The sequence below is a fragment of the Pithys albifrons genome, chromosome 9 (genome assembly GCF_047495875.1).
Source record: "Pithys albifrons albifrons isolate INPA30051 chromosome 9, PitAlb_v1, whole genome shotgun sequence".
In the NCBI taxonomy this organism is placed as follows: domain Eukaryota; kingdom Metazoa; phylum Chordata; class Aves; order Passeriformes; family Thamnophilidae; genus Pithys; species Pithys albifrons.
The window spans coordinates 30,436,840-30,450,203 of record NC_092466.1 but is presented as its reverse complement, the minus strand read 5'-3'; the positions used below and the strand labels follow the sequence as shown (position 1 = coordinate 30,450,203).

Genomic DNA, 13,364 nt, shown 5'->3' with positions numbered 1-13,364 from the left:
AAATGACATGGCTTGTCACATGTTTTTTTTCCTTTATGACACAGCAGCACTTAAAACTAGTAATTAAAATACTTTCAAGGGACTTCATTGCTGAATGTAGGTGCAAACAAAAAAAATTCCATCATTGGTGAGATGATGATTAGAAAATTTGTATATACACAACTGAGAAATTTCATATTTATGTCTGTATTCTTATGACTGTATTTCTGGCTAGTAAATGTTGGTATAGGAAAAGGGGAATGGCATCAGCATGTGTCCAAAAATATGCCAGCTGTTAAAATCATTATGATCTGAATCTGACCTCTGCATCTTGATAAAACCATTTTTGTTGTTCTTCCTTGGGCTTGGAATGAGAGCTGAGGGATGGAGAGAGTATACAAGGAGGGTATGAAGAAATTATATTTCCTAAGAGGGACAACAAAAAGGAAATTGTTAGTGCTGTATAGAGGTAAAAGAGACTTGATGCAAAGACAGAAAAGAGAGTAATAGGGCATGCTTTGTAGCAAGGGGTTCAGAGAGGGTGTTCTCAAGGCTGAAGCAGCTCTGTGACAGCAGAGCATACTGGGTATGATGGTTTGCCCTGCTGATGTACAGAATGACTCAGAACCATCTTCATACACACTTACCTGAACAAGATCAGACAGAGAGGGCACTGACCAGGTTTACAATGAAAAAACCCCCAATCTGGTCTGGCTCATTTGGCATTCCCTGGAGCCACTCCTGTGTGTTGTAGTCAAATGGGACATGATGGCTGGGGCAGAGAAGTGGACTCACTGGGATAGGCAAGCCCTGAAACTCTGCAGTGAAATGTGCCCTTAGAAATGGTCAACCAGATGTATGTGGTATTGTCACCCTGTGTTTGTCACCCTTACTCCTGCTGACCAGGCATTTGGCTGTTCCTGAGCACCTCTGGGCTATTGTCTGTAGTGTCAACAGGTCTCTTGCTTCAAACCTGCAGTATGTTCATTCATCTGAGGGGGTGGACCGTGGCTTCAGTGGACCAAAAGTCAGTGACAGGGTACCCAGAGAGTGGCCATAGGCATGGGAGCTGAGGAGCAGAGGCTGATGGTGAACTAGCTTGCAAATGACCCTGTTTTGGCATGCGATCACTTAGGAACGTGTTGTTTTTCTAGGGAGGATGGGGATTGTTTGCTTGGTTGGGCGCTTCTTTGTCTTCCTTGTGGAATTTGCTATTGTTTTTCCTCAGTGCAGTAAGTCAGTCTACTGCACAGCTAGTTTCCATAAGGTTTATTTCTGCATTTGTGCACATTTGTGGCTGGATCAGGTTCTTATCACCTGATTTGAGATCAAGCTCTCTTCCAAATCAATGCTCCTAAGTGCTCATAAAATACCAAGAGCAATCTAAATGAACAGGCAGTTAATCCTGATTATGGAAGGCAGTTCCAGTGAGGAATGCACACAGCAACCCTGCATGGAGCCAGCTCCACGTGGAGGTTGTAAAGCCTGTAATCCTGGTGCTTTCCACCCCACTGGGGCAATGGTGTGTTGTCCCAGGCAGACTGTCCTGTTCCTGTAGGAAATGTGTTGCCATCATTACAGCTGAGTGAGTGAGACATCAATCCAAAGAACAGTAGCACCATATCTTAACTCTTACTGCTCTATCAGCATTCTCAGAAAGTGAATAATTTACCCTTTACCTGGGTGTGGCTCAAGAAAGTGAGAAAACCACATTGGCTATTCTCCGTTAGAAAACAGTTTACCAATTTCCTTTTTAGAATTTTTATGGATTAAATGACAGTTCCCATAGACTATCTATGGAAGCAAAATACATCTGGTCATATTCTTCTAATACCTTTCTCAGCTTTACAGGAGTAAACGAAAATCCTTTTTATTTACCTTTTATTTTTAATTTTTGAGGACTACATTTTGTTATGATTTCTCTTCAGGTCACCAAGCAAGAAAAGAGTCTCATGAAACCTCTTTATGACAGATACAGAATTATCAAGAAACTTCTTGCAGCTCCATCTTTGATCACAACAATTGTAAGTTGGAAAGAATTCATATTTGTTGTTGAGAAAACATAGAAAATGCTGTGTTTGCTTTGTCCCTGTATGTCCATTTGGCAGCAATAGAACTATTGATATTCAAAAAATCTGTTCATTCATTAGTAAAGGCTATTGATATTTCAAAGAGAGAAAATGGTCTGTAAAGTTCAACTTCTAGGCACATGAAGAGGTGCGGCAGCACTTCAGTGGACTGGCCAAGAGATCAGAGGCTGTCATTAGTTTTCCACTGTGGCAATTGGAAATTAATTGGAAATTAATTAGCCCGTCTTTCAAAAATACAAATCTAATAGTAACTGGGGCTAGGTAGATTAAAAAATTATCATTGTCTTGTTAGACAACAGTGGAGCTAAAATTTCTTTGAAACATCCCAGTGTAAAACCTTGCACACATGCACATGATTATTTTATAAAAAAACTCAACTGAAATTCCCCCTCGTGTTGCTTCTTAGGAACTTTGCCCCATGGAGTTTTTATGTTTAAGCCTCAGTTTCAATAGCTCCACTTTTCTTCTGAGGATGGAGGAACATGAGGAAGACAGCAGTATCGGTCTATTTTTGTAGTTAAGATCTGTAGCTATAAAACTGTGTAATCTCCCTCCAAGTCTTGTTAGAGTCAGAATTTCTCGACACAATGCACACAGTAGTTGATATTTATGAACACAAGTTCCAGCCAGACTGTGCTGCTGGAATAAATACAGAATGTTCGTTAAATAATTGCTACATGTAAGGGCTTTTGAGGAAACAGGAATAAATTGCTGGCTAGGGATACTCAGAAGCCGGGCCAGTGTTTGTCCTTTGTAGTCATGGTGGGCAATACACAGCAGTGACCCCAGCAGTGCTTTCATGGACAATCTTGGGTAGACCTGGGTAAAGCTTTCAATATATTCAACCTACCTCAATGAACACATCCAGGAAGTGAGATCCTAATCCTTTTGGTTGTCATCCTATGAACTGTTGGTGTTCTATTTTAAAATAATTAATTTAACAATGTTTAACATTTCCAAGCAGGAGGAGGAAGACTCAGATGAAGACCACTCTCAAAGCAGCCATGAGTTGTCATCTGGTCCAATGTCCTGCTTCCCTGTGGAAGAGCACCTGTGTTATTCTCAGGAGGAGAGTGAGCCTGCACACGTCTCACCTCTGGATGAAAGAAAAGTTTACAGGCCAACAGCCTTGTCTATGTCCAATTTACATGAGGCCACAATGTAAGTTCTCTTTTTTCCCCCCGAATGTTCTAAAATGTTTCATGTAGACTTTGTAAATGAAACATGAGCCACACCTCTTGTGTAGGAACATTCTACAGTAAAGGAATGAGTCAGCATTTTCTTGTGGGAGAGAAGAGGCAGAGATTTGTTGTTTGGACAGCAAACCTGTGGTTGGAGCTATTTATTCAAACAACTTTGTGCCAAGTCCAGGAAGAGCACAATAAAGGAATGTAAGCAGATAGGAAAAATAATGATATAATGGCATAGTAGAGGTATGCACACCTACCTTTAATTGTGGCAAAAAGTTTTTGCTGTCTACTTACTTACGGTCTTACAGAGCTGTCATAAAACTGGAGGACAGTGATCTTCTGTGTGTGTATTGGGACAGACTGTGGGAGTGATGCAAAAATGCCAGTGACATGAGGCATCCAAACAGCAGCAGGGAGCTGCAGGAAAGGTCACACAACAACTGGTCACATGGGAGGCCACTAAATGCATGTAAAATCAATTCTTCCTTGCCTAAGCCTAGTTATTAATGTCTCACTGCCCTGGAAATTTACCACCACCCTCCAGTATGAAATAAAAATAAAGCCTTGCTTATGATTTGTAGTTAAGAATTTCAGGTTGCATGAAACAACAAAGCTCAAGATGCACTGTGCTGTCATCATTCAGTCCAGAAACTTGTTGAAGACTATGCCTTCTAGACATGTCCTCATAGCTTAGAGTATCTTTGTCTTTTGTTTTGATTAGGTGTTCTTAGATGCATTTAATGAAGCTAATTAGGCTCCATCAAAATTGAGAGTAAATAAGAATTATTTGGATTTCTATGTGAATCAACTATGTGGACAATAGTTTTCTCACAAATTCTGGGAAGATATTTCTGCACATGTTGTTATTATGTAAACCCCCAATATTTACCAGGTGCAAATGCCATCACAGAGTTCTTTCTCTGCTAAAATCCTTATTCTCTGAATAGTAGCTAAAACATGGCCTCCAAAAAGGATGCTTTTGGGAACTACTGGCATTTCAGCATCACAGTAATGAGTGATAACAAACAGGAGAAGGGCTTGAATGATGATTTTAATTCAGTTACAGAGATGTGTTTCCTCCTGTGAGACACTGAGCCTTGTCAACTCCATTAATTCCACAGAGACCCACTCCTGAATGCTTTTTCCCCATGTTGACCACAGAGTATTTGCCTTCACTTCATTAGAGTTATGAGAGTACCAGTGAAAGGCGAGGGGCACAGCTGTGTCACTGAAGGAGTGCAGCAGAAGGTCTCAGGTCCCTGAGCTCAGTGCCTGTCACAGCCCAGCAGGCTCTTTGTTACCCAAGTCCATGGCTTTTACACTTCCCAGCCCAAAGGGGTCTCATGGTCTTGTCTCTGTTTTACAGGCCCGTACTGCTTGAACATCTCAGAGAAACCAGAGCAGATAAGAAAAGGCTCCGCAAAGCTCTGAGAGAGTTTGAGGAGCAATTCTACAAACAGACGGGAAGGTAACTCACCACACAGCAAAAGCCTCTCTCTCCCTTGTCCTTTGGGTCCTGTGCAGGGTGTTGTTTCTGCCAGGATGGGCACGCTGGGGTGAGCAGGCAATGATCCTGCAGCTGGGGACTGGAAAATACAATGGAGGGGTCTGTTCTCTCTGGAGACATCCATCTATCTTTTTTGTTATTTCCTCTGGGATGTGGTCATTCCTGAGGATGGCCTGGATCTGGGAATCTTCCAGGTCATGCCTACAGTGGGTGTAACCCCCACCTCAGCACAGGATCTTCAGGAGCTGCAGGGAGGCTGCTAAAACTCTTTCTGAGGATGTCAATCTGCAGGAATGACACTTGGCAGTTGGGCCATTTTTAAAAGGCCAGATTTTAAAAACAGAAACCACTGTTTATTTCACCCTTAATTAAATAGTGGCTACTTTTCACTCTTTGTTTTTCCTCCTCCCTTCATTTAGCAAACCTTTTTGTTGAAAACCATGGAGGATGTGGGCACTGGTAACAGTGGTAACTGGTAACAGTTTTCAAAGCATTATGTTATAACTTGTCTGCATATTTGAGAATGAAGTGATTATTGTACAGCTGTCAGGAAAAAAAATTTCTGGCATATGAAAATTCAGTATTTTAAATAATATTATTTAAGTTTTGTTCATTAGAGCTTTTTGGTCCTGTCAAATTATCTTTAGTCATTTGCAGTTAGAAAAGAAAAAAAAATCCAATCCCCATTAGTTGTTGCAGAATTAATTTTAAAGACTGTTTCACTTCTTACTCATAAAAGTGATGGCACTTTTATCTGCTTTCCATAGGAGTCCCCAAAAAGAAGATCGGGTGCCAATGGCTGAGGAATACTCTGAATACAAGCACACAAAAGCCAAAATTAGGCTCCTGGAGGTTCTCATCAGCAAGCATGATATTTCCAAAACGATTTGAAGTGAATGCAATGCTGTGATGTTGTTCTCTAGCAAAAAAAAAAAAAAAAAAAAAAAAAAAAAAAAAAAAAAAAAAAACCACCAAAAAAACCCCAAAAAACCCCCAAAAACCCAACAAAAAAAACCCAACAAAAAACCCAAAACAAAACCCAAGAAAACAAATAATGAAAAAGATAAAGTAATCTTACAGGTCTTGGTCTGCTGCACAATTATTTGACACACGGAGATTTTTGATGCACTTTACCAATTATAATAGCTGGGATGAGAGAGGACAGCAATATGAACGAATATTAAGCACGGGTGAGTGGACTATAGTATATATTTTTCCTTTTGAAGAAGCCTTGAAGTGCACTGTGAGAATGTTAGGAAATTAAAAGGACACTGATATATTGTGGATCCTCAGTTTGACCTGCTCTAAAAGTGTGAGAAAATGCTCTCCAGGTTTTTAGTACATCTTAGTACACGATAATGTGCCACAAGTTCGTTTCCAGAATTAACATGCACTGTAATTAATTATTAATGTTGGCTCTCAATGTGGTGGTTCACTAGATTAAATGAAATTAATTAAAATGAGTGAAGGAATGACTGAGAACATACTTTGGTTTTCAAGACAAGGTTGCCACTCAGCTGTGGCTTCAAAGAAAGGTGCATAGAAAGAACCAGTGCCAGGGCTGGGAGTAGAGCAAAGTGAAGCTGCTTATGCTGGAAAAAAAAGGACACAACATGACAGCCAAATTGGGTTTTCAGAGATAAGAGAAAGTGCTTGGCAAAATGGAATAGATCCAGGTTACTGGGAAGAGAGAGAACAAATGTCCTGGCTGCTATCCTTTTCACTAGTTCACAGGACCTGGCTCACAGAACTCAAAACTCAGTAAATAGATCAACTACATGCTGATTTTGGTTTACGTATTAAACTGTGCACTTTGTTTTGCCTGACGCTAAAACATCTGCTCATCCGCTTTTCTGACTACCAAAGCTCGTTTAGACGCATGCACTTTGTAAAATGTTGAAGTACTTCTTGTGTTATAAATTGCCACATATATATATATTAAAACAGGACTAGATTATTGCATTATGCTAAGATATTTTGGATAGATAAAGTACACGGTATATAAGTGAGTGTCACAGTTACCTGATGAGGACTGCTAGACTTCTTCTTTACTGAAAATAAGATTATAAAAAGTTATTTTTCCATTGGAATTATGCATCTTTCTTAACTTTCAGAGCACCACGCTGTGTAATATTAAGGAGAATTTGTCACTATTTGAGATAGAGCATTGGTGTGAAAAGTGGACTATTAACAGAAGGATTATTAGCAGGTTTTGTGTTGGAAATGAAAAGAAGGGACTATGGGAAATACCTTGCCCAGACATAAAGGAGGGAAGAATTAACTGAAGAAAGAAAAAGGGATCTAAGTAAGTTGAATCATGTTTAGTGTTTTGCTTTAATTGCCATTTTGTATTGACCACATAGTATAAGGAACCTGTTTTCTATCTTGGTAAGGAGATTTTGATTTTATAACACCTATTATGTACCAACCATGTTTGTATTTATCTTGTATGTAATGGCATGATTTGGAAGATGTGCACATCTTCGAGTAGTTTGGAGGAAAAAATATGAACACTAAAAAAGGAATTTTTTATTTCACAGACGTTTGCTGTTTCAGTGTACTGACTTAATAATTTATAACTTAACTTTTATGAATCAGAAATGGTCTTCATAAATCTGTTTTAATTAAAGTCGTCTAGAGGAACAGGAACAGATACAGAGCTATTTGAAGTTTACAAACTACAACTTTGATAAGGGAAATGATTTAATGACATATGTATACAATTGATATTAAAATGTAATCTATATATTCTATATGATTGTATAATATTTTATACAACAGTACAAATAAAATATTTTTCTATTATATTTATTATGTCGAGACACAGTTTCTGTTTTCAGTTAGCTAATATAAATAACATAAATAACACTGTCAAACAACACGTTGGAAGTGCTGACATTTCTAGGCTCTGAAATTGAAATCATGCTGCAATTACAACCTTTCATGCTGTTTGGAGTTATCCCAGTACTTGTTCAGTAGTTAAAATGAATGCATATTTAAACACCATTTATAAGCCGTTATTTTTATTTTACTAAAGCAGTTTATATAGGATTTTGTTAAGTTTGGCAAGAAACAGAAAACAATTTCTGCAGCATCTAGGTATAAATGGTTGCCAGAAAGAAACCCAGGACTTCTAATCATTTAAAGCATTGGGGGAACAGAAGGGAAAGAGGGAGAGAAGAAATACTAAGAAGGCTATTGGAGATTCTGAAGACTGGTGTTTGCTTTTGGTGACAGCGGCATGTGCATGCTTCCGACAGAAACGGCTGACTATGGACATGGGCAACAGAGGCTGGAGGCTCCTAAGGAACGAGGGAAGTTTTAACGTCCAACACTGATGTTGCAGGTCTTGCAGCTGGGATCTTTCTTGGCATTTGCAGTAGACAAGCTCATTAGTTGGTGACCAGTAATTTCCGCAACCGTGCCGAGGGAGAGATCCACAGGATCAGTGTAAATTACCTCCAAAATAACATCCTGTGCATGATGGTAAACCATGACACCATCTTCTTCATCGCAGGTCAGAAATTTGTTATCTTTTATGTTTAGCTGAGGAAGGCGCTGCTTACAGAACTCATCTCCCGGTGAGCCCACAGGGGCGATCACGAGGATGACATAGTGGTAGGCTGTGTACATGCAGTAGAAGTCTCCAAAGTACAAGTTAGTGTTTGGGTTGAAGAGTTTTTCAGCTGCAATCTCATACCTGTATCTTCCATACGGTGAATCTTGTGGTGGCTTCCCAGTGTTAAACTCGGTGTTGCAGCTAAAGAAGATGCCTTCCAGTTTCCCACTGATTGGAGAGCCATGGCTGCCACTGTTATCCTTAACAGAGGGCTGCATAGCATTCCCGTGGTGCTCTCTACAAATGAATGACCGGGATTGTTTATTTTGTAACACATGGTAAAGACAAAATGGGAAGTTAGAACATTGTACTCTTTGGAAACAGTACTGAAGGGACACAAAGGAAAACTGGTAAACTGAAAATGTGGTTAGTGTCATGGTCTTAAGACTAAGAAAATCAAGTGGCACCAGATTTCAGAAGACCTACAGTATCTCCCGCTCTGGAAGAAAATCTCCTTTTCCAGCCTGGGTTCTCTGTCAGCTGTGTAGGTATTATATGCAGGTAAACCCCAGAACAAACAGACAAATCCCCAACCACCAATACCTTTGATTACCTGATCTCTTTTCTCCCCTAAAATCCTAACAATAGACACATGTTGAATATTGCATGTCACTCTCCATATAGTGGATATAATGCTTCTTAATGTGTTTCTTGGTGCAGGCAGTATATAGTTCTTGTACACAACTGCTGGAGAAGGTTGCTGCTGCATGCACAGGACTGGATGTGCTATCTGCCATGGCCTAGTGGGCCCTGAACGACATCTCCCCATTGCTATGCTCTGGGCCGGGGAGCCCTCCGGGGCTACCTCACATTGGCCCTACTCAGCTCCGGCAAGGACAGACCCCCCCTTCCCCTTCCCCTTCCCCTTCCCCTTCCCCTTCCCCTTCCCCTTCCCCTTCCCCTTCCCTTCCCTTCCCTTCCCTTCCCTTCCCTTCCCTTCCCTTCCCTTCCCTTCCCTTCCCTTCCCTTCCCTTCCCTTCCCTTCCCTTCCCTTCCCTTCCCTTCCCTTCCCTTCCCTTCCCTTCCCTTCCCTTCCCTTCCCTTCCCTTCCCTTCCCTTCCCTTCCCTTCCCTTCCCTTCCCTTCCCTTCCCTTCCCTTCCCTTCCCTTCCCTTCCCTTCCCTTCCCTTCCCTTCCCTTCCCTTCCCTTCCCTTCCCTTCCCTTCCCTTCCCTTCCCTTCCCTTCCCTTCCCTTCCCTTCCCTTCCCTTCCCTTCCCTTCCCTTCCCTTCCCTTCCCTTCCCTTCCCTTCCCTTCCCTTCCCTTCCCTTCCCTTCCCTTCCCTTCCCTTCCCTTCCCTTCCCTTCCCTTCCCTTCCCTTCCCTTCCCTTCCCTTCCCTTCCCTTCCCTTCCCTTCCCTTCCCTTCCCTTCCCTTCCCTTCCCTTCCCTTCCCTTCCCTTCCCTTCCCTTCCCTTCCCTTCCCTTCCCTTCCCTTCCCTTCCCTTCCCCTGTAGAGAATATCCTTTCTCAAGTCCTATTTTTACAAGACATTGATGGGGAGGCATAATTAGCATTTTATAACTGAAATGATTAATAGGGAGGAAAAAAACCAACTTGAGTCAGCTTGGATAATCACCTAAAACCTCTGCAATCTGAAAAGTCAGGCTTCATTCAGGGAAAGTCAGTTCCATTTCTGTGGCAAGATACTGACATCCAGTGGCCAATTAGACTAATTATAGGTTGCCCTTTCAGGGGACCTGAGCTGCGTTGTGGCCGCCGAGGTAAAGCGGCAATGACACAGACACCACCGATGAGCTCACACTGCCAACCGCGTATTGAGGGGCTGCTACTTTAGCACCGTGAATTGCCAATGCTACCAGAGCTTATTTACTAGTGATGGCACTTCAGAGGCTGTTGGCAGTCATGGTATGACAAGGAATTTTCCCTAAGAAAAACATGTTAAGGGTTTTAACATGTCACAGAGAAGGGTGTATGTGGAAGGAGTAGCCCTTGTCACCATTTTCTCCTGTTTCTGAGAAAAAAACCCTGACCATCAGAAAGTTACCACTAACCTGGGAAAACACAGGTTTTGGTATCTAACTCAGTAGCAAAGCAAAGTCACAGAACATTCTGAGTTGTAAGGGAGACACGAGGATCATGGAGTCCAACTCCTCTCTAGTTGTGTAGAACCGAGAAAGAACTTACTTAATAGGAGGGAGAGGTGAAAGATACAGTGCAATCAGAGTCATATTTGGCAGGCCAAACCCACAGCTACTGAGGCACCTCAGTGGCAATTATCAATGCTAATGAACACAAAGGCAGATGCACTATGATTACATTGCTGAAAACAAAATCAGATGAGAATCAGAACCACCCCAGGCATTTCCCTTCTGTGATATCCAGGATGGCAGGTACTCAAAGAGACTCAACAATCACAATTCATTCTCTGCCTTCACTGAGTTTTGCTGCTTTGTCACTATGTACAATAAAATAATCCTTCCAAAACACAGAAGGGGAACAGCAAGTCCATGTTCTAGAATATACAATACACTCCTGGAATCAATCAGAGACTCATGACTACAAAGTGGGAACATTTTCAAGGGTGATGGAATCTGTTCTTTGAAGCTTGATTGCCTTGAGTACGTTTTTTAGCTCACCAGTTTAAAAAACTTTTCAAAAAACAGGTACTAGTGTCACACTTGCATAAAACCAGAATTATGTGGCACAGCAGGAGCCCCATCTCCCAGTGCACATTAAAGCAGCATAGTCAGTGCTGCCAGCCTGCTGGCACTGCTTACCTCTCATCCATGTTCTTCTAATAGTGGTGGCTGCTCCGTCAGCACATCAGCTTTGACTCCTTCTACCCAAAAGTCTGCTTTTCTCTTGTATGTGAGGGCACAGTGGATCTCCACAGAACAGGGAACCTACCTCCAGCTATCCCATTCATTCATCCCAGATGAAGCATGGCATCAATACCTGTCTAAACATCATCCCCTCTCCCTCCACACATGATCTATAAGCTAATACACAGATTGCAGAGCCTGTATTTACTATCGTTGTACATGGAGAGCTAATATTTGAGATGGAACTCCTATATGCAGGCAAATGCTTATGCACACAGTTGTACTCCTACTCTCCCTCTTAATTTCTCAGTACAATAGAAATATTTGGCTACTAAACCCTCTGTTATGATAACAGACACTTTAGTCAGGCTGGAAACCCCGTGAGTATCCCAGTGTCTGCCTCAAAAACACAGACTTTTACTGCCTAATGGAAGTGCTGAGTTAAGCAAGGTGGAATAAATGAATTACGTTTTATTCTTTACGTTCTTCTGAACAGGCTACAAAGCACATAGACATTCTGCTCTAGCTATAGAACAGCTGTCTCCCTTTACTTATTTTCATTACACCCTTAGTTTTCTAAACAATTTTGCATATGTTTGCTTTCTTACCTGATATAATCAAAGTATTCTTTGTGCTGATTCCGATAAAAAACAGACAGTTTAAGCATACGGCCTGCAATCACTTCAGCTTTTTCCAATAGCTGTGTTAGGTGAACTTTCGAATAATCTGGAAAGAAAAGTCAAACTGTTGGCACAGAGGGCAGGAAAAACCCCAACAGTTATCAAAAGCTACACAGACATGCAGATTTAAAACTGGGAACAGTCTCGGTCACATACATCACATTATGCCCGCAGTTTTCAACAGAGGCAACAAAGAAATGGCAGGAACATGCACGTGTGATTCTCCCCACCCCATTCCCCAGAAGGACTTTGCATGCCTACAGCAACTTTCAGCTCAGGATTTCCTGTATTAGAGGTGGGTGGTTTCCCCATGTTTGGGATTGCAGAGAAGCTGAGAACTGCCTTCTCTGGCTGCTGTCAGTTGATTAACACACCAAATCTCATGACATAAGAAGCTTAAAATTAGAATTCCCATTCCCAGGTGTGACTATTAAACTATCCCAGCCTGGGCAGCACGGTAGATGGCCAACCCCTGCTGGCAGCAGAGCCAGCATTAATTGCCCACGTCCTGTGGAGCATTTCCTCAGCAATCTCACCCGCTGTGCAAAACTCGATGATTTCACTCCACTCAGACACAACGTAGTCCCCATCCACCTGCTTGGATGCTGTTTGCACTGCCACTGTGTACTCTGTTCTGGGGCTCAGGAACCAGTGTCCACGGACTGTCATAGGCAAAGGGACAGCTTTGGCCACCAATTTAGTGGGGACATCCTGATGGAAACAAAAGAACAAAACCCACACAAGTCAGCAGTACACCACCCTTTCCTCTGTTGTTTTTGCAATGTAATCCCCAAGCCCTGACTCTTCTCTGCAGATCTGAGTTACTTCTCTGTTTATTGGTGTAGAAAAATGTCTGAGGACAGTGGTATAAGTTCTGATCTATGAGCCATGGTGGTAACTTGCATGTATGACTTTATTCTTTGTTCCAGGTGACTATAGGCTATTGTATATAGCCCATACATGGAACTCAGATTAGGGCCACTTGTGCTTAAGTAGGCACAAAGACACAGAGAAGTATGTACAAAGGTACCTTAATTTAAGAGCTGCTTGTGCCTTCCTTGCCATTGTTTTCTTTCAGTCAGTGTAATCAAACTAAATTCCTCCTGCATCAATCCATCCACCTATACTGCTGTTGATACCTTCCAAACCAAACTCTAACAGAGAAAATCAAACATGTTGCAGAGCAACTATGTCTGGTTTACATAAATCAAATATACTTTTATGTACAGGAATGGCCAGAAGAAGCCAAACAGAGAGATTCTGCCTATCTGCCTTGATTCCCACCTCACCAGCATTTCAGATCCTCTGTTTGGCCCTTCCAATGTATCACAGCACCACGGTGCAACAAGGAATAGCCGCTCGTTGTAACTGAAATACTTCATTTCTACAGTGCCAAAGACTGCAATACAGAACACAGAAAGAATCGAAAAACTGGACAGTTTATGCTACAACTATGGTGAAAGGACTCCTGATGCAGTTTAACAATTCTCTGCACTGTATACCTGAGGAGCTGCGAT

General features: G+C 41.7%; 2 protein-coding genes across 11 annotated transcripts in view; one reads left to right on the top strand and one right to left on the bottom strand.

The window, feature by feature from the left end:
* The window catches only part of FAM13C (family with sequence similarity 13 member C), a 49,967-nt gene extending 42,388 nt beyond the window's left edge, over positions 1-7,579 (top strand). For 4 of the 7 annotated variants that reach the window (XM_071563164.1, XM_071563165.1, XM_071563166.1 and 1 more), the window contains 4 exons: positions 1,908-2,003; positions 3,031-3,230; positions 4,626-4,727; positions 5,534-7,579. In XM_071563164.1, coding sequence (XP_071419265.1) covers positions 1,908-2,003; positions 3,031-3,230; positions 4,626-4,727; positions 5,534-5,657 — 522 coding nt within the window. In that variant the 3' untranslated portion in view covers positions 5,658-7,579. The remainder of the gene's footprint in view (positions 1-1,907; positions 2,004-3,030; positions 3,231-4,625; positions 4,728-5,533) is intronic. The other 3 variants (XM_071563167.1, XM_071563162.1, XR_011698491.1) reach the window with 2 other exon arrangements.
* The window catches only part of PHYHIPL (phytanoyl-CoA 2-hydroxylase interacting protein like), a 57,841-nt gene continuing 51,750 nt past the window's right edge, over positions 7,274-13,364 (bottom strand). For all 4 annotated transcript variants that reach the window (XM_071563170.1, XM_071563168.1, XM_071563169.1 and 1 more), the window contains exons 3-5: positions 12,384-12,558; positions 11,776-11,893; positions 7,274-8,622 (exon numbers count right to left, since the gene is read on the bottom strand). In XM_071563170.1, the coding sequence (XP_071419271.1) occupies positions 8,088-8,622; positions 11,776-11,893; positions 12,384-12,558 (828 nt within the window). In that variant the 3' untranslated portion in view covers positions 7,274-8,087. The remainder of the gene's footprint in view (positions 8,623-11,775; positions 11,894-12,383; positions 12,559-13,364) is intronic.